The 24009-nt window shown below is 38.8% G+C and overlaps 1 protein-coding gene across 11 annotated transcripts in view; it reads left to right on the forward strand.

Annotated features, from left to right (window-relative positions):
* The window catches only part of CCNT2 (cyclin T2), a 46078-nt gene extending 30126 nt beyond the window's left edge, over positions 1-15952 (forward strand). For 6 of the 11 annotated variants that reach the window (XM_073305307.1, XM_073305309.1, XM_073305313.1 and 3 more), the window contains 4 exons: positions 498-661; positions 8147-8217; positions 8698-10106; positions 11141-15952. In XM_073305307.1, coding sequence (XP_073161408.1) covers positions 498-661; positions 8147-8217; positions 8698-10106; positions 11141-11159 — 1663 coding nt within the window. In that variant the 3' untranslated portion in view covers positions 11160-15952. Of the gene's footprint in view, positions 1-497; positions 662-8146; positions 8218-8697 lie in introns of those variants that run through there. The other 5 variants (XM_073305311.1, XM_073305315.1, XM_073305308.1 and 2 more) reach the window with 3 other exon arrangements.
* Positions 15953-24009: the final 8057 nt, after the last annotated feature.

Raw genomic sequence — 24009 nt, forward strand, 5'->3', positions numbered from 1 at the left:
ACCAGCATACTTGTGCTACTGCCAGCTGGGAAATTGAAATGAGAGAGGATTTGTATCCCCAAACCTGGGCCTAATGAAGACTACTCATGTCACACAAGTGATTCTCTCAACCTCAAGGGAACTATTGAGTATCCATAGCTACTAGTTTGATATGCAGTTTCAGTAATGAGCTGTATTAATGACTTCACTGTGGTTGAAATTTTATCAACCATGTTATGTTGAATTTTTGTCCCTCTCTTTAAAATTAAGTAAAAAGTAAAATGCCAATAGAATGAACTGAGGGATGCTTTTTTTTTACTCTTGTTAAGAGCAAATTAAATTTACCAGATAAATGACCTGCCTTTTCTCAAGGTTGTAAAATAATTTCAGAATTTAATCAGAAGCATGTTCCATGATGTAATGTTTAATATCTGTTTTGATACAAAACTTTATGCTATAATCTTAGTGATTGACTTGTTTGGGTTTTTTGTTTTACATGTTTGAATTCTCTGCAACAGCCTGCACCTTACTACCTTCTGTCTTCAGTACAAACCCACAGTGATAGCATGTGTGTGCATTCATTTGGCATGCAAGTGGTCCAATTGGGAGATTCCTGTATCGACGGATGGAAAGCATTGGTGGGAATATGTTGATCCTTCAGTTACTCTGGAATTGCTAGATGGTAAGTAGCATTTCCTTTTTATTTCTTTTAAATATTGTGACCTTGTTCTTGTAGTTCTGCTACTGTTTCAGCTAATATTTAACTCACCCCCAACTACTTTAGGTCCTGGGTAAGGGAAGCCCTTGAGCTCATGCTTAAATAACATTGACTGTATAGATGAGAATCTCACCCCTGCTCTGACCATGTAGGCCAGAAAAAATGGCCAGAGCAGAGTAAAGGGACAATGGGAGCCCCATATCAGCTGTGGGAGAATTCTCGTGGCACAGGAATTGGAAGATGGCCATAAGGCTGCCTCCTCTGCGGACTCCCTAGCGAGACTTGGCATGTGGACCATGCTAGGGGCAGGGCCTCCACATGCAATAGTGCAGCTCATAGGACAGCCTGGGGAGGCTACCATAACTCAGACATGCTCTCAGGGCTGTCTAAATTAGGCTTGGGGCTTCTGCAGCCCAAGAGGATGCAAGAATGGCTTAAAAGCCACGATAGCCTCACCTTCTGTGGGCTGCAAGTTCAGCACATGCTTCAGTTGTTTGCTGAAGTGGGATTTTAAATAATCACACTGAAAAACTGAAGTCCTCATAGAATGTGCTGCCTTAAGATGACAATTTGCTTCATTTCTACCCAGATTATTAGCTGCTACTAAAGAAAATTTCTTTAAGATTATAAAATTGAAATAGGATCAACCACATTTAAAGCCAATTTTGTGTAATAGGAGTGAATCTGGCATAGCCCATGGAACCTTAATATTAGTACCATGGAATTTCTATTTAATGGTTTTTATCAGAAAGAAAAATAAACTTTTTCTGCTAACAGAAAATTAAATGGTCTTCTAGGTATTTACCAAAGTTGTTCACTGTTTTTTGTTTTGTTTTTCTACTGTTGGTGGTGACCAGTTTTGTCTCAGTGTTACCTTATGCTGCTCCTGTCTGTTTCCATCTGTCATCACTTGGTTTAAACTTAGTCCCTGCCCCAAAGAGTTTATAATTTATCCCTTTATTTGTGTCTGACACAATGAGGCTCTGATCTGTGATTGATATCCCTAAGCATTATTGCAGTGCAGTAATAATAAATGCTGTCTAGCATTTGCAAATCTATATACTAATCAGAGGTTGCTAGGAGATGTCTTGCAATCAAAAATCCCTGGTGTTGAGCTGTGGTGTATAGTTCTTTTGGCCTGCAGTTGTCTTCCATTTCTGCGTCACAAGATTTTCACTTTAAAAAAATTGCCCTAAAGTGAGGAGAATATGAACAGATGTAGCAATATCCACAGAATCAGTGAGGCAGCATAAAACTCCAAGGTCATCTGCCTCTAGTCATCTCAGTGGAATTTTCTCTGTAGTCTACAGATGACAATTTAAATATCAGCATAATTTTACTGTTTATTTAGTAAATGTATTTAGTTATTTGCTTTTTATTCTGGGTGGATATCAGTAATTAGACTGAAAAGATCTGCTCGGCGGTACCCACAGATCTGTGTGCCCAAAACTTCTCTCATTCCTCACTCAAGTTTGGTTATATCCCTGGAGCAGCAGCATACCAATCAGAGCAAATGTAAGGAAGGAGTGTATAAAGTGTGTGTGTGTAATAGGCTGAGCAGATCACGGGGCTTAGCAGTAGAAAGCTCATGGGGAGATTAGTTTGCACTTTATTTTGCAAGGTCTATTGAGGACTTGGCTCTTCAGGATTCCATTCTGAAATCTAAAGCCACCTCTTGACTCAACATCTATTTTCAGGTACTTAAAAATGTTACGTTTTAGTAGGCTGTAGCAGTCCCTTTGCAACTTCAAAGGGTGTAGACGCCTTCGTTGTTTCATGGATATCTTAATTGAAAAGACCTTTCCCACTTTCTAACATGGCAAGAAATTTTGCAGAAGCACTTTGGAGGAATTGATCAAGAAGCTCAAGTGATCTGCAGATTTTCAAAGGGACAAATACTTCGTTGTGTTAAAGATCTTCATTCAGTTGTCCCTGAAGAAGCAGAACCCAAAGATCAGATAGTATGAATTGACTTTTACAATGCCCTAATACAAGTTTCATGCTGAAAACTCACTGAATTTTTAAAAATATCTGCCTTCAGAGTGACAGATACCCAGTGTTTTAAAAGAGCTGCTTTTTGTGCAGACCTTTTTGGAATTATATTTATGAACAGACCTCTTGGAGAACTTTTGATTTGTTCAGGCTACAATTCCCAAACATCCCAGGCTGTTTTTCATAATGTGTGCCACTTTAGATCTGGATACCAGGAAGTTAGAGAGAAACAGTAAGAGTCTTTCCCATTTATCCTTCCTTCGGGCCCTCAAAACTGCATATAGCATACTTCAAACAAATTTTCTGATGAAAATATGTAAATACGTAAGTCAATTATGTTCAGCTCCTAGTACTGCAAAGATTAAGAACATAAGAGCTGTTACCCTGGATCATACTGATGGTCCACTAACCCAGAATCCTGCCTCCAACAGTGGCCAGTACCATAACACCAGGGAGAGTGCAGAACAGGGCAATTTTTGAGTGATCTATCTCATCTTCTATTCCCATCTTCTGGTAGTTAGAGGTTATGGGGCACCCTGAGCATGGGGTTGCATTCCTGACCATCTTGGCTAATAGCCATTGATGGATGTATCCTGCATGAACTTATCTAGTTCTTTTTTGAAGCCAGTTATACAACATCCCAAGTCAGTGACTTGCACAAGTTAATTGTGTGTTCTGAGAAAAAGTACTTCATCTTGTTTGTATTAAAGCTGCTGCCTTTTAATTTCTTTGAGTGACCCTTGTCTTGTGTATTGTGGGAAAGGGTTAAAAACTTCTCACTACACTTTTCCACTCCATTTATGATATAATAGACCTCTATCATATCCACCCTTAGTGGTCTCTTTTCTAAGCTGAACAACCCTGCTCATATGGAAGCTGTTCTATCCCCTTGATCCTCTGTGTTGAACTTCTTCGAACCTAGTCCAGTTCCACTAATCCTTTCTGAGATAAGGATGACCAGAACTGGACACAGTATTCAAGGTATGGGAGCACCATGGATTTATGTAGTGACCATGTAAAATTTTCTTGTCTTATTTTCAAAAAAAGAAAAGGAGTACTTGTGGTACCTTAGAGACTAACAAATTTATTTGAGCATAAGCTTTCGTGAGTTTTCCACTGAATGCATCCGATGAAGTGAGCTGTAGCTCACGAAAGCTTATGCTCAAATAAATTGGTTAGTCTCTAAGGTGCCACAAGTACTCCTTTTCTTTTTGTGAATACAGACTAACACAGCTGCTACTCTGAAACTTGTCTTATTTTGTATCCCTTTCCTACCAGCCCCTAACATTGTTAGCGTTTTTGCCCACTGCTGTGCATTGAGCTGAAAGTATCCACAATGACACCAAGATTCTTCTTGAGGGGTGTCAGCTAATTTAGAGCGCATCATGAAATATGTATAGTTGGGATTATTTTTTCCAATATGCATTATTTTTCACTTATCAACATTGAATTTAATTTGCCATTTTGTTGCCCCATCTCCAGTTTTGTGAGATTCTGCTAGAACTCTTTGCAGTCAGCTTTGGACTTACAAAAATTATTCAAGATAATTATCATCTGCAAACTTTGCCGTTTCATTCCCATTTCCAGATCATTAATAAATATGTTGAATGACACAGGTCCCAGTGCAGATCAGTGGCGGACCCTACTGTTTACCTCTCTCCAGTGTGAAAACTTGCCGTTTATTCCTACCCTTCATTTCCTGTCTTTTAGCCCATTACTGATCCACGAGAGGATCTTCCCTCTTATTCTATGACAGCTTAGTTTCCTTAAGAGCCTTTGATAAGACCCCTTGTCCGGGGCTTTCTGAAAATCCAAGTACACTACGCTTGTTGATACTCTCAAAGAATTCTAATATATTGGCGGGGCATGACTTCCCTTTACAAAAGCCATGTTGACTCTTCTCCAACATATTGTGTTTGTGTGTCTGATAATTCTGTTCTTTACTATTGTTTCTACCAATTTATCTTGTACTGAAAGTAGGTTCACCAGCCTGTAATTGCCAAGATTGCCTCTAGGGCCCTTTTAAAAAGTCAGTTTTACCTTAGCTATCTTCCAGTCATCTAATATAGAGGCTGATTTCAGCAATAGGTTACAAACCACAGTTAGTAGTTCTGCAGTTTCATATGTGAGTTCCTTCAGAACTCTTGAGTGAATGCCATCTGGTCCTGGTGATTTTATTACTGTATAATCAATTTGTTCTAAAATCTATTCTATTGACACATCAATGTGGGACTGTACTTGTCACTCAAGAAGAATAGCTTTGATCCCTCCACCCCCATCCTTTTCAGTGAAGACTAATGCAAAGAATTCATTGAGTGCTCCTTTAACGACTTCATTGTCTGGTGGCCCCATTGCCTATTTGGCAGGCTTCCTGTTTCTGATGTTCTTAAAAAGAATTTCTTACTGTTAGTTTTTTGCATTTTTAGTAAATTGCTTCTCAAATTCTTTGCCTGTCTTCTTATGCTTAACCTGCCAGAGTTTGTGCTCCTTCCTATTATCTTGTCTTCCAAATTTTAAAGGATGCCTTTTTGCTTCTGTTGGCCCCCAGTACTCTGCTCTTGAGCTGTGGTGGCATTCTTTTGGACCTTTTAATGTCTTTCCTGATTTGGTGTATACATCTCATCTGAGCTTCCATTGTGGTGGTTTTTAAATAGTTCCCATGCTGCTTGCAGGTATTTAGCCCTTTTGACAGTTCCTTTTAATTTCCATCTAACGAGCATCCTCATTTTTATGTAGTTCCCTTTTTAAAGTTACATTTTACCATGGTGGGCTTTTTAGTATTATTTCTCCTCCCCTCCCTGTTACATTTAATTACATTTTGGTCCCTATTACCAAGTGGTTGAGCTCTAGTTACCTCTTGGACCAGTACCTGTCCTTCACTTTGGACTAAATCAAGAATTGCCTCTCTCCTAGTGGGTTTCAGAACTAATTGCTCCAAGAAGCAGTCATTTATGGTGTCTAGAAATTTTATTTCTGCATCCTGCCATGAGGTGACACTTATCCAGTCAGTATAAGGATAGTTGAATTCACCCATTATTATTGCACTTTCTGGTTTTGTAGCCTCTCTAAACCTCCCTTAGCATTTCACATTCACTGTTACCATCCGGGTTAGGTAGTAAGTGTATATTCCTACTTCTATACTTTTTTTCCCCCCTCCAGGCACTCATTTTCTATCCATAGTGATTCTGTGGTACAGTTTTGTTTCATTTAAGATTTTTAGCTTATTTTACTCTGATTTGTTTAATATATAATGCCAGTCCCCCAGCAACGTGACCTAATCTGTTATTTTTTTTATATATCTTATACCCTGGTATTAGTGTGTCCTACTGATTATTCTCTTCCCACCAAGTTTCTGTGATGCCTATTATATCAATATCCTCCTTTAATCCCAGACACTGTAGTTCATCCATCTTAGTATTTAGAGTTCTAGAATTTGTATATAAGCACTTGCACATTTTGTCAATATTCAGTTGCTTGCCTTTGTGTGTTTATATTTAAATAGACTCATACATTTGCCTGTTCCTCATTACATCTCACCTGTATTTTACCAACTTCTTTCCTATCCTCTATACTAAGATAAAGTGTCCCGTCCCCCCGCCCCCCTACAAGGGATGTCTCCACCTGAACCATGTACTGCTCCACCCCATCAGGTTTTCCCCAGTTTAAACAATCCTCTACAACTTTTTCAATTTTACATGCCACAGTCTGGTTCCATTTTGGTTCATGTGAAGCCCATCCCTTCTTTATAGACCAATCCTTCCCCAAAAGTTCCCCAGTTCCTAATAAATCCCTCTTCCCTGTACCAATGTATCATCTACGCACTGAGACCTTGCAGTTCTGCCAGTCTTACTGCCCTGTGCTTGGAACTGGAAGCATTTCAGTGAATTCTACCATGGGGGTCCTGGACCTCAATCTCTTACCCAGCTGCCTAAACTTGGCCTCCAGGACCTCTTTCCAACCTTTCCCTATGTCATTTTGATACTTACTTATACCATCGGCTCCTCCCCAGTACTACCTATGAGACTATCTAGATGTTTCATGAGATCTGCTACCTTTGCACCCAGAAGGCAATTCACCATGAAGTTCTCTCAGTCATCACAAAGCCAACTATCTACATTTCAAATAATCAAGTCCTCTACTACTATTGCCTATCTCTTCCTAATAACTTGACTCCCTGCCTCCGGAGCGATATCCTCAATGTGAGAGGATATCATGCCATCATCTGAAAGGTGGGTCCCAATTATGAGATCATTTCCCTCTGCCCCAGGATCATTTCTCCTGCCCTGAGACTTTCATCCTCCTTAACAGCACAGGGGCTTTCGGACAGGAGGTAGGACTACTCCACTATGTCCCTGAAAGTCCCCTCTGTATAGCTCTGTCTCTCTCTTTGCTTATCCAGTTCAGCCACTCTGGCTTCAAGTGCATGTACTCTGTCTCAGGGCCATGAGTTGCTTGGGCTGCATGCACACGTATGCCCCCTGTCCGTGAGGCAGGTGGTAATACATGTTGCACTTAGTGCAATAACGTGGGTAGCTGTCACCCTTCTGCTGGTTTTCTGCCTGCATTTTTACTCTTGGGGTGGCTTATTGTTGGCTAAGTTTTGGATATGTTTGTTAGGTGTATTGGGTTTTCTTTATTTCATGAGTTTTCTTGAACTTGGTGCCTTTCTATTTGTTAAATCTCTTGGACTCCTTCACTGCCAAACTCTCTCTGCAGCCAAACTCCCTCAGTTCCTGTGCTTGCTCTCTCTCACAGGCTATCTGTTCAAGAGGGGGCTGTCTCAGGAGGTCTCTAGATCTAACCCCCCCCACACACACACACACATACTAGACTACACCCCTTCATACCTATTATTGATTACTTGTGTCCTGACCTCTAGGAGTATGTCTACACTGCAGTTAGACATCCTCTGCTGGCTCATGCCAGCTCACTCAGGCTTGTGGGGGCTCTTTAATTACAGTGTAGACTTCTGGGCTCACACTGGAGCCAAGGCTCTAGGACCCTGTGAGGTGGGATAGTTATAGCCCTTGGGGTATCACTAATGAATGATTTACTCTGCTGCCACAGTGGCTAACACCTCCAGGAGGCTATGAGTCACCAGTTCAGCCTTTCTGACCAAGCTTGTAAGATAAGGTTTAAATCTGAATAAGCCTTTAGATTTTAAACTGCTTGGCTTATAAAATGCTTAGCCCCTTCAAACTAAATTTTAAACTGAACTAATATTTTAAGGTTTAAGATTTAAGGTTGTGCGCTATTACTGTAAAGGTGCAAGAGGGTAAGTTCTGTAGTGTATTTTGATGTACAGCGGTAGCAGGGTCCACACAGCCAGTTACTGCATGGCAAGCTGGGTTTCTGTAAATGTACACCGTGGCTTACCTGTACTATCTGAGTAGACAAGCCCATAGATTCTGTTACTGATTCAAGTATGAAAAGAGGCTTTTGGGTTTTTTTCCTCAGAGCTCACACATGAGTTTCTGCAAATACTAGAGAAAACACCTAGCCGACTGAAGAGGATTCGTAATTGGAGGGTAAGAACTTGTTGCCTAAGTAATTTGTCATAGGACATATGGGGGGAGGGATAGCTCAGTGGTTTGAGCATTGGCCTTCTAAACCCAGGGTTGTGAGTTCAGTCCTTGAGGGAGCCATTTAGGGATCAGGGCAAAACTTGGGGATTGGTCCTGCTTTGAGCAGGGGGTTGGACTAGATGACCTCCTGAGGTCCCTTCCAACCATGATATTCTATGATTCTATGATAACTGCCACAAACCTTAAAAGTAAGATTGTAAACTTCCTGAACTTTTCCTTAGCAATATGTTCATAATTGTATGTCCCTCTGTAGTTCCCTATTATGGTAGCTTACATTTAAAATAAATAAAATTAAATTAAAGTAAAATTTAAAATTGAAACAATGAAATCCACCTTATTTTATCCAGTTTTGAGATATGTTAGCTAGCTGTTTATTTGTAGGTACTTTCTAAGTTTGTCCTTACTCCTTTCCTTTTCATATAGGCTAATCAGGCTGCTAAGAAACCGAAAGGGGATGGACAGGTATCTGAGAATTCTCTTCTTGGTTCATCTTTGGTCCAGAATTCCATTTTGGTGGATACCGTTACTGGTGTATCTGCCAATACAAGCTTCCAAAAATCATCAACGTCAACCTTTCCTGCACCAGTACCTCTGAACTCAGGAAGTATGTCTGTTCAACACAGTCATGCACCTGAAAACTTGGCAATATTAGCTACAGGAATGCCAAGTACCTCATATAGTTTGGCATCGCACCAAGAATGGCCTCAACATCAAGAACAAACAAGGACCGAACAAATATATTCTCAGAAACAGGAAACTACATTACCTGGTAGTCAGTACAATCTGAACTTCCAGCCAGGAACTTCTGTACAATTGCATTCTGGGTTACATCACAGATCTGACAAACTTACTGAGCATTCCACTGGTAAACAAGACTATGCTCACAAGTCAGGAAACAAACACCATGGACAGGTTGCTGCTCCTGTAATTCCTCAGAAAATGTCCTTGGATAAATACAGAGAGAAACGCAAACTAGAAACCCTTGAACTGGATGTGAGGGAACATTATGTAGCTACCCAAGTAGAACAGCAACATAAAAAGCACATCCAACCACAAGCAGCCAGTAGCAGTTCTGTTACGTCCCCTATTAAAATGAAAATTCCTGTTGCAAATGCAGAGAAACCAGAAAAACATGTGTCTGATAAAAAAGAAAAGGGTGGATCACTCAAACTGCGAATACCAATCCCACCTACAGAAAAGAGTTCCAGTAAAGAAGATTTGAAAATGAAAATTAAAGTTTCTTCAGAAAGACACAGCTCATCTGATGAGGGCAGTGGAAAAAGCAAACACTCAAGTCCACATGTTAGCAAAGACCATAAAGAAAAGCACAAAGAACATTCTTCAAATCGCCATCACAGTAGCAGTCACAAGCATTCACATAGTGGTGGCAGTAGTAGCGGCGGCAGTAAACATAGCACTGATGGAATAACACCAACTGCTTTGAGGAGTCCTGTTGGCCTGAGTAGTGATGGTAATTCCTCTAGTTCCGGCTCTTCAAGAAAGAAGTTGCACAGCAATGATGCTTCTCACAACCACCACTCCAAATTGAGCAAAAGTTCCAAAAGTTCAGGTAGTTCATCTAGTTCTTCCTCCTCTGTTAAGCAGTATGTATCCTCTCACAACTCTGTTTTTAACCTTCCCTTACCCCCTCCTCCCCCTGTCACATACCAGGTGGGCTACGGACATCTCAGCACCCTCGTGAAACTGGACAAGAAGCCAGTGGAGAACGGTCCTGATGCCAATCACGAGTACAGTACAAACAGCCAGCATATGGACTACAAAGATACATTCGACATGCTGGATTCGCTGTTAAGTGCCCAAGGAATGAACATGTAATCAATTGTTTAGGTCACTTTTTCTTTACTTTTTTAATTTAAGAATTGTTAGAATGGAAAAATTCCTAATCTAGCAGTAGCAACACCAGCTGTTGTTGCCATGGTTTCAGTATATGTAAGTGCTGCTTTATCCTTCACTGAAAAGAAGAGGTATAGTAAACAAGTCTTTATCTCCACATACAATAGTGTTATAAATACTGTAATAGCATGGAAGGTGCAAAAATCTCAGTATTTCTACAACTGCAGCTAAGAACAGTAGAATGATCATCTGCTTTTAGGTGTCTAGGATGCCTCAAGCATTGATTATTTAAAATTTTGAATACTGCAGCCACCATTTTTGTTGCTTAGCTTTTGAATGAGTGTAATTGTTTCCTTGTGTATTTATACTGTATGTATGATTTGCATGTTTCAAAGATAAAGGGATTAAAAACAGTATACTGACAACTGTTTACAAGAAAGTGGAGAAAAATGTACATACATTTTTGTATGTTTAGATATACCATAAATACTCAGGATTGGAGCTGCTTGTAAGTATAACAAAATATACATAACTTTATTTTATCTTGTGTCAGAGTCCATCAGTAATCTAAACAAAGGTGACGCTTTGTCATGTTTATCTTGAACTGTAGGCCTTATTGGAAGCTGCTTAAAAGGGCACTTCACTAGAATGGGTAATTTAGTACCATGTGTGGTCGTCCACAGGAGAGCATCACCAATGAGGCAATAAAGGAGTCTGGGCCTCAGTTTGCTGATTGTGACCAGATTGACTGCTGAAATGCACCCCAAGCTTTCTGAAGGAAAAGAGAATAAAGTTTACATAATCTTTTGATGTGAAGTGCATTTAAATGTTTATTGGCTTGATGCAGTAATATAGGCAGAGCTGTTACTTAATGATTACGTAGATTAATGTGAGTTAAGAACTGAAATTCATAAAAACTTATAGTGAAAAATTAGTAAGTTGTTTTTTAAACTTTAATACCATAAGTTATTTTAATAGTAAACAGGGATCACTGTTTCCATTACCTTTTCAGAATAACAGCCATGTTCTGAAGTCCAAGAAGTGTATTTGTGTGTGATGCCATATTTCTTTTACAGGTGAGAATGCAGTCTTCACAATAAATAAGAGTAAAACTATGATATCCCAACTTTCCTTTATATTCCAACAATAAAATAGTTACCACTGATTCTCTGTGCATTGTACTTGTGATTAGTTACAAAATTGGAAGTTACTTGTTTTGTTTTTAGCTCTGTGAAAAATCACTCTTCAATTAAACCACTAGTATACACTTTGTCTGTCTGCAAGTGTCATAATATGGCTTGTGTACTGTTCGCACAGTCTTCTGCCTTTTTAGAAGAAATAAGAGACTTGAACATTTATACATCATTTTTGTTGAAAGCCAATACTACAGTTCCGTTTTACCAGCTGACAATTAACTAATTTTATGGTTGCGCTTAAAATCATTAATAAGCTATGAATTAATTCAACATGTATTCAGTATAAGATAGCGAACGCTGGTTCCTAGTGACTGTTTTGATTTTTTTAAAATATACAAGAAGTGAAGTTTTGCTAAATCACCTGCATATGCAGTTAGTACTTGGTGTAACTGGTTGTAAACACTTCAGAATTTTAATCTGAAGCTTAGCCCTTTAGTTCCATTATTAAATGAAGTGCTTTAAACCACAAAATTGTTCAGTACTTACCCGTTTGTAGTTGCTATATTATGTAACTACAGGTATATCAATTACTATGTAATACTCGGTTTCCAGTAATGCAAAAGCTTATCACTAAGTTTTATTTGAACAATGGACACTACTTTTTACATCTAAACATTTTAAATTGAAAACAGAATAATGTATCTAGGTCCACATTTAGCCTTTTCCCATGGATATACAGGATACAAAACTTTACCCTTAACTGCTTTGAATTTCTCTACATTCAGAAAAATATACTTCAACATTATTACACTTGTTTCACATTGTTGGATATGTTCTAACCCTTTTAATAGTCTCTCCTCTCCACCTCAGCACTAAGTCTGAAGAATTGTTGACAAATGTAAGCAATGTAAACTGTTCTAAACTAATATGCAGAGATAGAAGATAAAATAGTAAATTGTGTTTAAAATACTCTTTACAAAGTATCACAATATTTGCTTGTAAGCCTATTAAATAGCTGTACAATGAAATGCCTCTTATGCATCCAATGTGGATACAGCAATATATTGTACTAGAAATATAGCATCTAATGTTATAACTTAGAGATGAAATGCCAGGCAGGTAACTGGTGATGGTCAAAAACAAATGAAAAACGCCAGAGATTTTCACTTGAGTTGATGACTTACACAGGTCGTTCACGCTGATTCCAGGCAGCTCTGAAATTACATTGACAAAGGGTTGCTATTCTAAGTTAATGAGAAACCGTGATTTCAATTTCTTTGTAGAGAATATCCACAAATAAGATTATTTTTAGTTTGCATTATAATTGTGTAAATATGTATATCTCTGTACTGAAGTCTTGCTCTCTGAGATTAGAGTTGACATGGTGGATATGGGGGGTGGGGAACAACAAAATATCACTAATTCACACTGACTGAAACCCATTGCAAATGACTGAACTTTGATTTACAGCATGTTCCAACTGTTTATGGGGTCAGCATTGGTCCCATAAGTGAATGAATAAATGCAATAAAAAAGCTAATACGCCACAATGTACTTTGTTCACTTTGGTTATAGTTTTGTTACTGTCTTGAGTGAATTTAATAGAAAATACACTATGTATTTTGTAAAAATGAAGTCTTAATTCTGAAACCTCACTACAGTGCTCAGCTATTAAATCTCATCATTTTTGTGATATGTTAAGTGTGTGGATTATAGAGATTCTACTGTACGTTGAATCTTTAGTGTCCTTGCTAAAGGTGGAAGTACTGCATTAAAGTACTCTAGACAATGTACTGTATCTTGCTGTGGTCTAGTACTTTTGATATTTGGTTAAAATTGAAGTGCTGTATACCCTTTCTGCTCATTGTAGATAAATGTTTCATGTTAAAATAGCCAGTTACAATTTTAAAACAGCCCTTTTATGAAATTAAAACTTCACTTATCTTTTTTAAGGACAACTTGTGTAAAAGCTATTTATTAATAAAGTTCCTTACCTCGCCACTCTCACTATTGGGCAGAAATACAGTCCCATTTCCTGTACTTATCTTGCCAATTTTGCTTGTATATATTAATTATGAAAAATCCCCTTGGATTTGATGACAAAACATCCATGGTTTTTTCAAATGTAAACAGAAAGCACTTTTGAATTTTGAAAAAATAACATAATTTACCTTCCCTAACTTTTTTCACAGTAATTTCTAACTCAGCAAAAATACGTAGTCAGAGAACTTTCAGAAAAGCAAGTTATATAACTTAGATACATTTAGAGGGAAAAAAAAAATGAGGTACGTACTTTTCATTTGATATGAACCAAGTGGGAACTTTGATTTTTTTTTCCATATCAGAATGTGGAACTGTCGTAGGAGCATTATAGCTATTTTATCCATAATTTGAAATGTACTAATTCATGGTTTTAAAACTATACTTCCTCCAGCAAAGCAGAATTACAAGTATGCCGGCATTCCAAGCAGTTCTACAGGGAGAAAGCTGTTACTCCCTTGCTCCTCTCAAGTCTTCAATGAGTACTGAAGCTGACTAAACTGGTTCCTAGACACTGAATGTTATAAATACAAGATGGCCCTGGACTACTTACCTTTCCCATATCCCTACAATTGCAGCTGGTCAGTTCTCTTTGCTCGTAAAAGTCCCTTACTGAAGATGTCCTATTGAGTCACTTTGATCATCTTCAGGACTGCTCAGAAGCCTTCCCTGTTGGGGGCAGTTTATATTTGATCATTTTGTTTCCAATTTCCCTTTGATCTTCATCTGGATTACTTTCCCTCACCTTCTAAAAGAATTGTCAGATCACTGAGTCATTTTAATTGCTCTTTGTATGGATGTGGCATTCCAGTTGCTCCAATGGAATATTTGTAAAATAGATTAAACTACACTGATTCTCTGTCAATGTTTCTAATGAGATTAGAATGACAATATATAATATTGCTTTTACTCAAGATAGGCTATAACAACATTTTAGATTTTGAGCTAAATGAAAAAATATCTCTGTAGTGAGACATAACAGAGGGACTGATGGGTTTTGAATGAAAATTAAGTCCAAGAAACTTGATTTAAAAGTTTTGATTTTTTTAGTGACTCATAGCTATACTACAACCACTTTAAGAATGTATGCTGCATCATATCCAGGTGTTGTTGGATAACTTGTATGCTTTATTTTGGGCTTACTACTTCCACTTCTCCCCTGACGCTTTGGCTTGGTATATACACAGCTTTTGTACCAGTATAACTGCCAGTTACGAGTAGATTTTTTTTTTTCAGCTGTATAATTATACTGGTACAACCCCTAATATGGCTGCAGTTATATTGGTGTAAAGTTGCCTTATACTAGCATATCTTCTTTCCTTTCCCATAAGCTATAGGTTTAGTTAAATCTCTACAATGTCTGTGTGTAGACAAGGCCTTTGAATTTCCAGTTGTTTCCTTTGTCAGACAGTGTGCTGTAGTATCTAACCCAGTGGGTGAAATTTGACTTTAAAATCTTATATACTAACTAGGAAATAGCAACAAACTAACATTTAAGCAACAAAGATTCTAAAGCTTTGAAATTTTCTTTGAATAACAGAAGGCTTAAACAGATGCTAAACAATTTCAGATGTCACCAAAGCATCAGGGATTTTAACAGGTTCATATCAGCATGTTTAATGCTCTCCCTGTTTTGAGGCTATGCTTACAATGCTTAGTTTTTATAAACATTAAAATATCTAGGGGTTACTAGAATATTCTAATCCACTTATTTTTAATAAGGTACTCAGTGTGGTAGCTTTTATTGCAAGACCTTCCAGGGGGAATGTGAGGGTTTTGTTGAAAAACATAAAATTTCTACTCTAATACATACTGCTTGCTCTAGAGCACTGCTATCTGTTATTATTTAGTATAAGTTATATGTAGCTATTATTTCATGCTAAATTAAAGCTCATATTTACTTTGCAGGCTTTTTGAAGATGCCCTAATGCAAAGAGGCAATTTATTATATATCAGAACTATGTACAACTCACTGTAGGTCATAGGACTGGGTTCCTACAGTTATTCTGCAAGATAATGTAACAAGAAGATGCTCTAGTTTCAAAGGACTTTCCATAAGGATCAATCTATATTCTGTAAAATGGGACTGAATTATTTGGACTTTTGGAAATGAGTGTGAAGTTAGGATTATTACTCTGGCATAATGTTCTCCCACTCTTATGTGATACATAATGGAAAATATTAATAGAAGTGGTAGAAGGAACAATTTGTTTTCACAAAATCTGCTAAACAAGTATCTGAAATTATTTTACTGGAAGACTTTAAAGTGAGAAAAATTGGGTAAATTCAGTTAAATCAAACATTTTAAAATATAGTTCTAAAGAAAATTTTTTTTTTGAATTTTTATAACCTGTTAGAAGCTTGAACAAACTTCAATCCTGCCAGCTACTTCCATTTTGCAGAATATCCCTTTCAGATTACTGATAGCACTGAAATAATCAGCACAGTTGTAGGGGAGAAATGTTCATTACTTTGTCCTCTGAGAGGGCCCAGTAATGTGAGAGAGAATCTGCTAAATTTCTTTCTTTTGACAGATGGTGTATATAATTTGGCTCAATTCTGTGGAATTTTAAGTATATAAAAACCCTGAGAACAAGCATCACTAGATATAATGATAGGTTTCAGAGTAGCAGCCATGTTAGTCTGTATCCGCAAAAAGAAAAGGAGGACTTGTGGCACTTTAGAGACTAACAAATTTGTTAGTCTCTAAGGTGCCACAAGTCCTCCTTTTCTTTTTACTAGATATGTAATTTTTTCAGTAGGTAAAATTGTTGACATAAATCACTTTAATTCCCTTTTCAAGGAAAAATTCAGTATTAAATGTTCTATAAATTTTGTATTATACTCACCGTTGTGGCCAATAACATATCTGAAACTTTGGTTTCCTAATGTGGGCTAAAGATTTTTGTTCTAAGCTAAAATATAGCTTCCACCTCAGTCTAATAGTTTCATCTATTCTGAGCTACTCTGCTCAATTCCCAGTGTTCTATACAACAGTTTAAGTCTGAATTATGTTTATAAACCTAGAATCATGTGGTGGCTCTGCTCCTCTAAACTCTCCAGCTCACTATCTCCACTATATCTTGTTGGCTTTTTGCTGCTGAATTCAGTTTTTTATACTGCCCCTAAATTTTCATTATGTTGCAGACTGCAGGAAATAGCCCGACTTGATTATGTAAAGAGTTGTCACTTTGGATGGGCTAGCACCAGCAGGAGAGTGAATTTGTGTGGGGGGGTGGAGGGTGAGAAAACCTGGATTTGTGCTGGAAATGTCCCACCTGTTGATCACTTTAGATAAGCTATTACCAGCAGGACAGTGGGGTGGGAGGAGGTATTGTTTCATGATTTCTGTGTGTATATAAAGTCTGCTGCAGTTTCCACGGTAAACATCTGATGAAGTGAGCTGTAGCTCACGAAAGCTCATGCTCAAATAAATTGGTTAGTCTCTAAGGTGCCACAAGTACTCCTTTTCTTTTTGCGAATACAGACTAACACGGCTGTTCCTCTGAAACCTTATATTAACCAAGGCATTTAGGATTCTTATCACCAGGAAGCAGTTCTGCTTTATTAAATGCATCCCTTCCCCAATATATTTCCCTATCAAATTTTGCTAGCAGCTAGTTGTTCTGTTGCATAACCCACTATCCACTCTACCAGTGATTCTCAATCTACTTACCATTGTAGGCTGCATATGAAACAATCTGGGTTGTATGGGCTGTATCCACACAATATACATACCATCTGTCTGTCCCCGAGGATAACATATGGACCTGAGCAGTGTGCTGATGGTTAAAAATCACTGCTCTATACCATCAACAATGTAAATAAATGTTACTGCTTAAGCAACCCACAGTGAAATAACTTACAGTGCTGATATCAAAAGCACCATCACGTCAGTGGTAACACCTCACTGAGCTAGATAAATAAGGGCAGTTCACTAAGTTTTCTACAAACTGGCAAACTCCATCTAGTTAACATTTTGAGTTTTCATCACATAATGAGGACCCTAAAGATGTTTAAAAAATTAATGTACGTTATGGAACAATTCTGCAATAAATTCAAAAAGCAAGGGTGATTATGGTGCAATTTGTGGTAATTGAACTATTAGATGGGTCTAGCCTGTGTTACAATTAGAAAAGAACTGGTGTGGATAGCTGTTGATTCTGCATGCACTTTATATGTTTAAATACAATGCAGCGGTTATCACAGGTTTCTCACTGAGCAGCAGAATGGTTCTAGCATTTTCTGTGCTTACACAACTGGGAATCTGTCATAAAGTAAGTGCCTGGGCTGGGAGGAGGAGGAAGGAGACAGGAAGCCAGTTAGTTACTATGACATCTAATTTCTGCCTTCCACCAGATTTTATTTATATGGAATTCCTACAGAGCTGTGTATAGGATCCTGCAAGACCTTCCCCCACATATTGGTCCATGTGAGAACTTTCAGTTTATGTATGCTAGCAATATTGTACCTAATGTATGTCACCAAAAACATAAGAACGGCCATACTGGGTCAGACCAAAGGTCCATCCAGCCCAGTATCCTGTCTACTGACAGTGGCCAATGCCAGGTGCCCCAGAGGCAGTGAACCTAACAGGTAACTAGTGATCTCTCTCCTGCCATCCATCTCCACCCTCTGACAAATAGAAGCTCGGGACACCATTGCTTACCCGTCCTGGCTAATAGCCATTAATGGACATAACCGCCATGAATTTATCCAGTTCTGTTTTAAACCCTGTTATAGTCCTAGCCTTCACAACCTCCTCAGGCAAGGAGTTCCACAGGTTGACACTGCGCTGAGTGAAGAACTTCCTTTTATTTATTTTGAACCTGTTACCCATTAATTTCATTTGGTGGCCCCTCCTTCTTATGGGAACAAGTAAATAACTTTTCCTTATTCACTTTCTCCACACCACTCATGATTTTATATACCTCTATCATATCCATACCCTCTTTTCCAAGATGAAAAATCCTAGCCTTTTTAATCTCTCTGCATATGGGACCCGTTCCAAACCCCTAATCATTTTAGTTGCCCTTTTCCCAACCTTTTCTTATGCCAGTATATCTTTTTTGAGATGAAGGGACCACATCTGTATGCAGTATTCAAGATGGGGGCGTACCATGATTTATATAAGGACAATAAGATATTCTCCGTCTTATTCTCTATCCCTTTTTTAATGATTCCTAACATCCCATTTGCTTTTTTGACTGCTGCTACACACTGCATGGACGTCTTCAGACTATCCACAAAGACTCCAAGATCTTTCTCCTGATTAGGTGTAGGTAAATTAGCCTCCATCGTATTGTATGTATAGTTGGGATTATTTTTTCCAATGTGCATTACTTTACATTTATCCACATTAAATTTCATTTGCCATTTTGTTGCCCAATCACTTAGTTTTGTGAGATCTTTTTGAAGTTCTTCACAGTCCGCTTTGGTCTTAACTATCTTGAGCAGTTTAGTATTATCTGCAAACTTTGCCACCTCACTATTTACCCCTTTCTTCAGATCATTTATGAATAAGTTGAATAGGATTGGTCCTAGGTAACACTACTAGTTACCCCTCTCCATTCTGAAAATTTACCATTTATTCCTACCCTTTATTCCCTGTCTTTTAACCTATTCTCAATCCATGAAAGGATCTTGCCTCTTATCCCATGATAACGTAATTTACATAAGAGCCTTTGATGAGGGATCTTGTCAAAGGCTTTCTGGAAATCTAAGTACATTACGTCCGCTGGATCCCCCTTCTCCACATGTTTGACCCCTCAAAGAACTCTAATAGATTAGTAAGACATGATCTCCCTTTACAGAAACCATGTTGACTTTTGCGCAAAAATTTATGTTGTTCTATGTGTCTGACAATTTTATTCTTTACTATTGTCTCAACTAATTTGCCTGGTACTGATGTTAGACTTAACGGTTTGTAATTGCTAGGATCACCTCTAGAGCTCTTCTAAATATTGGCATTACATTAGCGATCTTCCAGTCATTGGGTACAGTAGCTGATTTAAAGGATAGGTTACAAACCATAGTTATTAGTTCCGCAATTTCACATTTGAGTTCTTTCAGAACTCTTGGGTGAATGCCATCTGGTCCCGGTGACTTGTTACTGTTAAGTTTCTCAATTAATTCCAAAACCACCTCTAGTATCACTTCAATCTGTGACAATTCCTCAGATTTGTCACCTACAAAAGACGGCTCAGGTTTGGGAGTCTCCCTACCATCCTCAGCCGTGAAGACAAGCAAAGAATTCATTTAGTTTCTCCACGATGACTTTACCATCTTTAATTGCTCCTTTTGTATCTCAGTCGTCCAGGGGCCCCACTGGTTGTTTAGCAGGCTTCCTGCTTCTGATGTACTTAAAAAACATTTTGTTATTACCTTTTGAGATTTTGGCTAGCTGTTCTTCAAACACCTTTTTGGCTTTTCTTATTAAATTTTTACATTTAATTTGGCAGTGTTTATGCTCCTTTCTATTTACCTCACTAGGATTTGACTTCCACTTTTTAAAAGATACCTTTTTATCTCTCTCTGCTTCTTTTACATGGTTGTTAAGCCACGGTGGCTCTTTTTTAGTTCTTTACTTTTTTTAATTTGGCGTATACATTTAAGTTGAGCCTCTATTATGGTGTCTTTGAACAGTGTCCATGCAGCTTGCAGGGGTTTCACTCTTGTCACTGTACCTTTTAATTTCTGTTTAACTAACCTCCTCATTTTTGCAGAGTTCCCCTTTCTGAAATTAAATACCACAGTGTTGGGCTGTTGAGGTGTTCTGCCCACCACAGGAATGTTAAAAGTTGTTATATTATGATCACTATTTCCAAGCAGTCCCGTTATAGTTACCTCTTGGACCCGATCCTGCGCTCCACTCAGGACTAGATCGAGAGTTGCCTTTCCCCTTGTGGGTTCCTGTACCAGCTGCTCCAAGAAGCAGTCATTTAAAGTATCGAGAAATTTTGTGTCTGCATTTCATCCTGAGGTAACATGTACCCAGTCAATATGGGGATAATTGAAATCCCCTACTATTATTGAGTTTTTTATTTTGATAGCCTCTCTAATCTCCCTTAGCATTTCATCGTCACTATCACTGTCCTGGTCATGTGGTCAATAATAGATCCCTACTATTATATTCTTATTGAGCATGGAATTACTAACCATAGAGATTCTATGGAACATGTGGATTCATTTAAGATTTTTATTTCATTTGATTCTACATTTTCTTTCACATATAGTGCCACTCCCCCTGCATGACCTGTTCTGTCCTTCTGATATATTTTGTACCCCAGAATGATTGTGTCCCATTGATTGTCCTCGCTCCACCAGGTTTCTGTGATGCCTATTATATCAATAGCCTCCTTTAACACAAGCCTTTCTAGTTGACCCATCTTATTATTTAGACTTCTAGCATTTGTGTACAAGCACTTTAAAAACTTGTCACTGTTTATTTGTCTGCCCTTTTCTTTATGTGAACATTTCTCATTTGATCTGGCCCATACTTTATCCTCTTTCATCCCTCCTCCTGACTAAAACCTAGAGAATCTCTTCAATAGACTCTCCTCTAAGAGAAGTCTCTGTCTGATCCACGTGCGTCTCTGCAGCAACTGGCTTTCCCGCATCTCTCAGTTTAAAAACTGCTCTGCAACCTTTTTAATGTTAAGTGCCAGCAGTCTAGATCCACTTTGGCTTAGGTGGAGCCCATGCTTCCTGTGTAGGCTCCCCCATCCCAAAAGTTTCCCCAGTTCCTAATAAATGTAAACCCCTCCTCTCTACACCATCATCTCATCCATGCATTGAGACTCTGAAGTTTTGCTTGCTTGCCTACCTGGCCCTGCGCATGGAACTGGTAGCATTTCTGAGAATGCCACCACAGAGGTCCTAGATTTCAGTCTCTTTCCTAAATTTTGCCTTGTCAAGGTTCCTTCCCCACTCTGAACTCTAGGGTACAGATGTGGGGACCTGCATGAAAACCTCCTAAGCTTACTTTTACCAGCTTAGGTTAAAACTTCCCCAAGGAACAAACTATTTTACCTTTTGTCCTTGGACTTTCGCTGCCACCACCAAACATCTAACCGGTATTATATTATTAGGAAAGAGTCCATTTGGAAATGTCTTCCCCCCTCCCCCCAAATCCTCCTAAACGTTACCCCCCCTTTCCTGGGGAAGGTTTGATAAAAATCCTCACCAATTTGCATAGGTAACCACAGACCCAAACCCTTGGATCTTAAGAACAATGAAAAAGCATTCAGTTTCTTAAAAGAAGAATTTTAATAGAAGAAAAAGTAAAAAGAATCACCTCTGTAAAATCAGGATGGTAAATACCTAACAGGGTAATTAGATTCAAAACATAGAGAATTCCTCTAGGCAAAACCTTAAGTTACAAAAAGACACAAAAACAGGAATATCCATTCCATTCAGCACAGCTTATTTTTCTCACCCATTTAAAGAAATCAGAATCTAACGCATATCTAGCTAGATTATTTACTAAGTTCTAAGACTCCATTCCTGTTCCGTCCCCAGCAAAAGCATCACACAGACAGAGAGGCTTTGTTTTTCCCTCCCCCCAGCTTTTGAAAGTATCTCCTCATTGGTCATTTTGGTCAGGTGCCAGCGAGGTTATCCTAGCTTCTTAACCCTTTACCAGTGAAAGGGTTTTCCTCTGGCCAGGAGGGATTTTAAAGGTGTTTACCCTTCCCTTTATATTTATGACAGGCCTCCAGGACGTCTCTCCTACCCTTCCCTACATCACTGGTACCTACACGTACCACGACCACCAGCTCCTCCCCAGCACTACACATAAGTCTATCTAGATGCCTCGAGAGATCTGCAACCTTCGCACCAGGCAGGCAAGTCACCATACGGTTCTCCTGGTCATCACAAACCCTAATGATCGAATCTCCCATTATTAACACCTGCCTTTTCCAATGACTGGAGTTCCCTCACCCGGAGAGGTAACCTTAGTGTGAGAGGATGCAACTTTCATTTTATTGGCAGTAGTTATGTGACACTTTAAAGGGAGAAAAAAATCTTTACATTTTCAATACTTCAGATTATTAAAACTGAAAACTTGTATAATTTCTAAAACTATGGAACACTAACAGGAAACTGCTGGATTGATTAAGTAACAATGTCTTGATCCTGCAAAGTTTTGCCATAGGCTTCTAAATCCTGTTTTGCTTTCTGACTTCTCTGCCATGTTGTGAAGCATGCTCCCGCTCCTAGAGTAAAAAGTTGCAAGTCTGCTTTCTAAATCTAAATTACTCTTCCTTTTGATAGAATCATAGAATATCAGGGTTGGAAGGGACCTCAGGATGTCATCTAGTCCAATCCCCTGCTCAAAGCAGGACCAATCCCCAACTAAATCATCCCAGCCAGGGCTTCATCAAGCCTGACCTTAAAAACTTATAAGGAAGGAGATTCCACCAGCTCCCTAGGTAACGCATTCCAGTGCTTCACCACCCTCCTAGTGAAAAAGTTTTTCCTAATATCCAACCTAAACCTCTCCCACTGCAACTTGAGACCATTACTCCTTGTTCTGTCATCTGGTACCACTGAGAACAGTCTAGATCCATCCTCTTTGGAACCCCCTTTCAGGTAGTTGAAAGCAGCTATCAAATCCCCCCTCATTCTTCTCTTCTGCAGACTAAACAATCCCTGTTCCCTCAGCCTCTCCTCATAAGTCATGTGCTCCAGCTCTCTAATAATTTTTATTGCTCTCCGCTGGAGTGTTTACAATTTTTCCACATCCTTCTTGTAGTGGGGGGGCCCGAAAAATGGACACAGTGCTCCAGATGAGGCCTCACCAATGCCGAATAGAGCGGAATGATCACGTCCTTCAATCTGCTGGCAGTGCCCCTACTTATACAGCCTAAAATGCCGTGAGCCTTCTTGGCAACAAGGGCACACTATTGACTCATATCCAGCTTCTCATCCATTGTAACCCCTAGGGCATTTTCTGCAGAACTGCTGCCTAGCTGCTCGGTCCTTAGTCTGTAGCGGTGCATGGGATGCTTCCATTCTAAGTGCAGGCCTCTGCACTTGTCCTTGTTATACCTCATCAGATTTCTTTTGGCCCAATCCTCTAATTCGTTTAGGTCCCCCTGTATCCTATCCCTATCCCAGCATATCTACCACTCCTCCCAGTTTAGTGTCATCTGCAAACTTGCTGAGGGTGCAATCCACACCATCCTCCAGATCCTTAACAAAACTGGCCCCAGGACTGACCTTTGGGGCACTCCGCTTGATACCGGCTGCCAACTAGACATGGAGCCATTGATCACTACCCATTCATTTATAGTTTGCATTTTACTTCTCTTGAATGGTGGAACTAATCTGTAGTCAGTTACTTCTGAATTGTCATGCACTGTCAACTTTGTCAGCTTTTGAGATACTTGGTGTTTAGTGCCTCAGTTCTAGGAGTCAAGTGATTACATGAGAATCTCAGCTTCCACTTAAAGCAAAGAAAACTCTGACACTATGAGCAGAATGAATTATAAAGGCTTAGAAACCAGAGGCAAAATTTATTAACTTAATCATTAAGTGACTCTCATGGTTGTTGGGGGCCTAGCTCATGACTTTTAAATGTTGGTGATTGGCAATAGTGCACACTGCTCCTAGAGGTAGTGACAACAGACACCTAGTTTACTAAAGGTAAAATTTTCAAAGTTGCTTAAATGACATCCTCCTAAATCCTATTTTCAAAAGG

This window comes from Lepidochelys kempii, chromosome 11 (genome assembly GCF_965140265.1).
Source record: "Lepidochelys kempii isolate rLepKem1 chromosome 11, rLepKem1.hap2, whole genome shotgun sequence".
In the NCBI taxonomy this organism is placed as follows: domain Eukaryota; kingdom Metazoa; phylum Chordata; order Testudines; family Cheloniidae; genus Lepidochelys; species Lepidochelys kempii.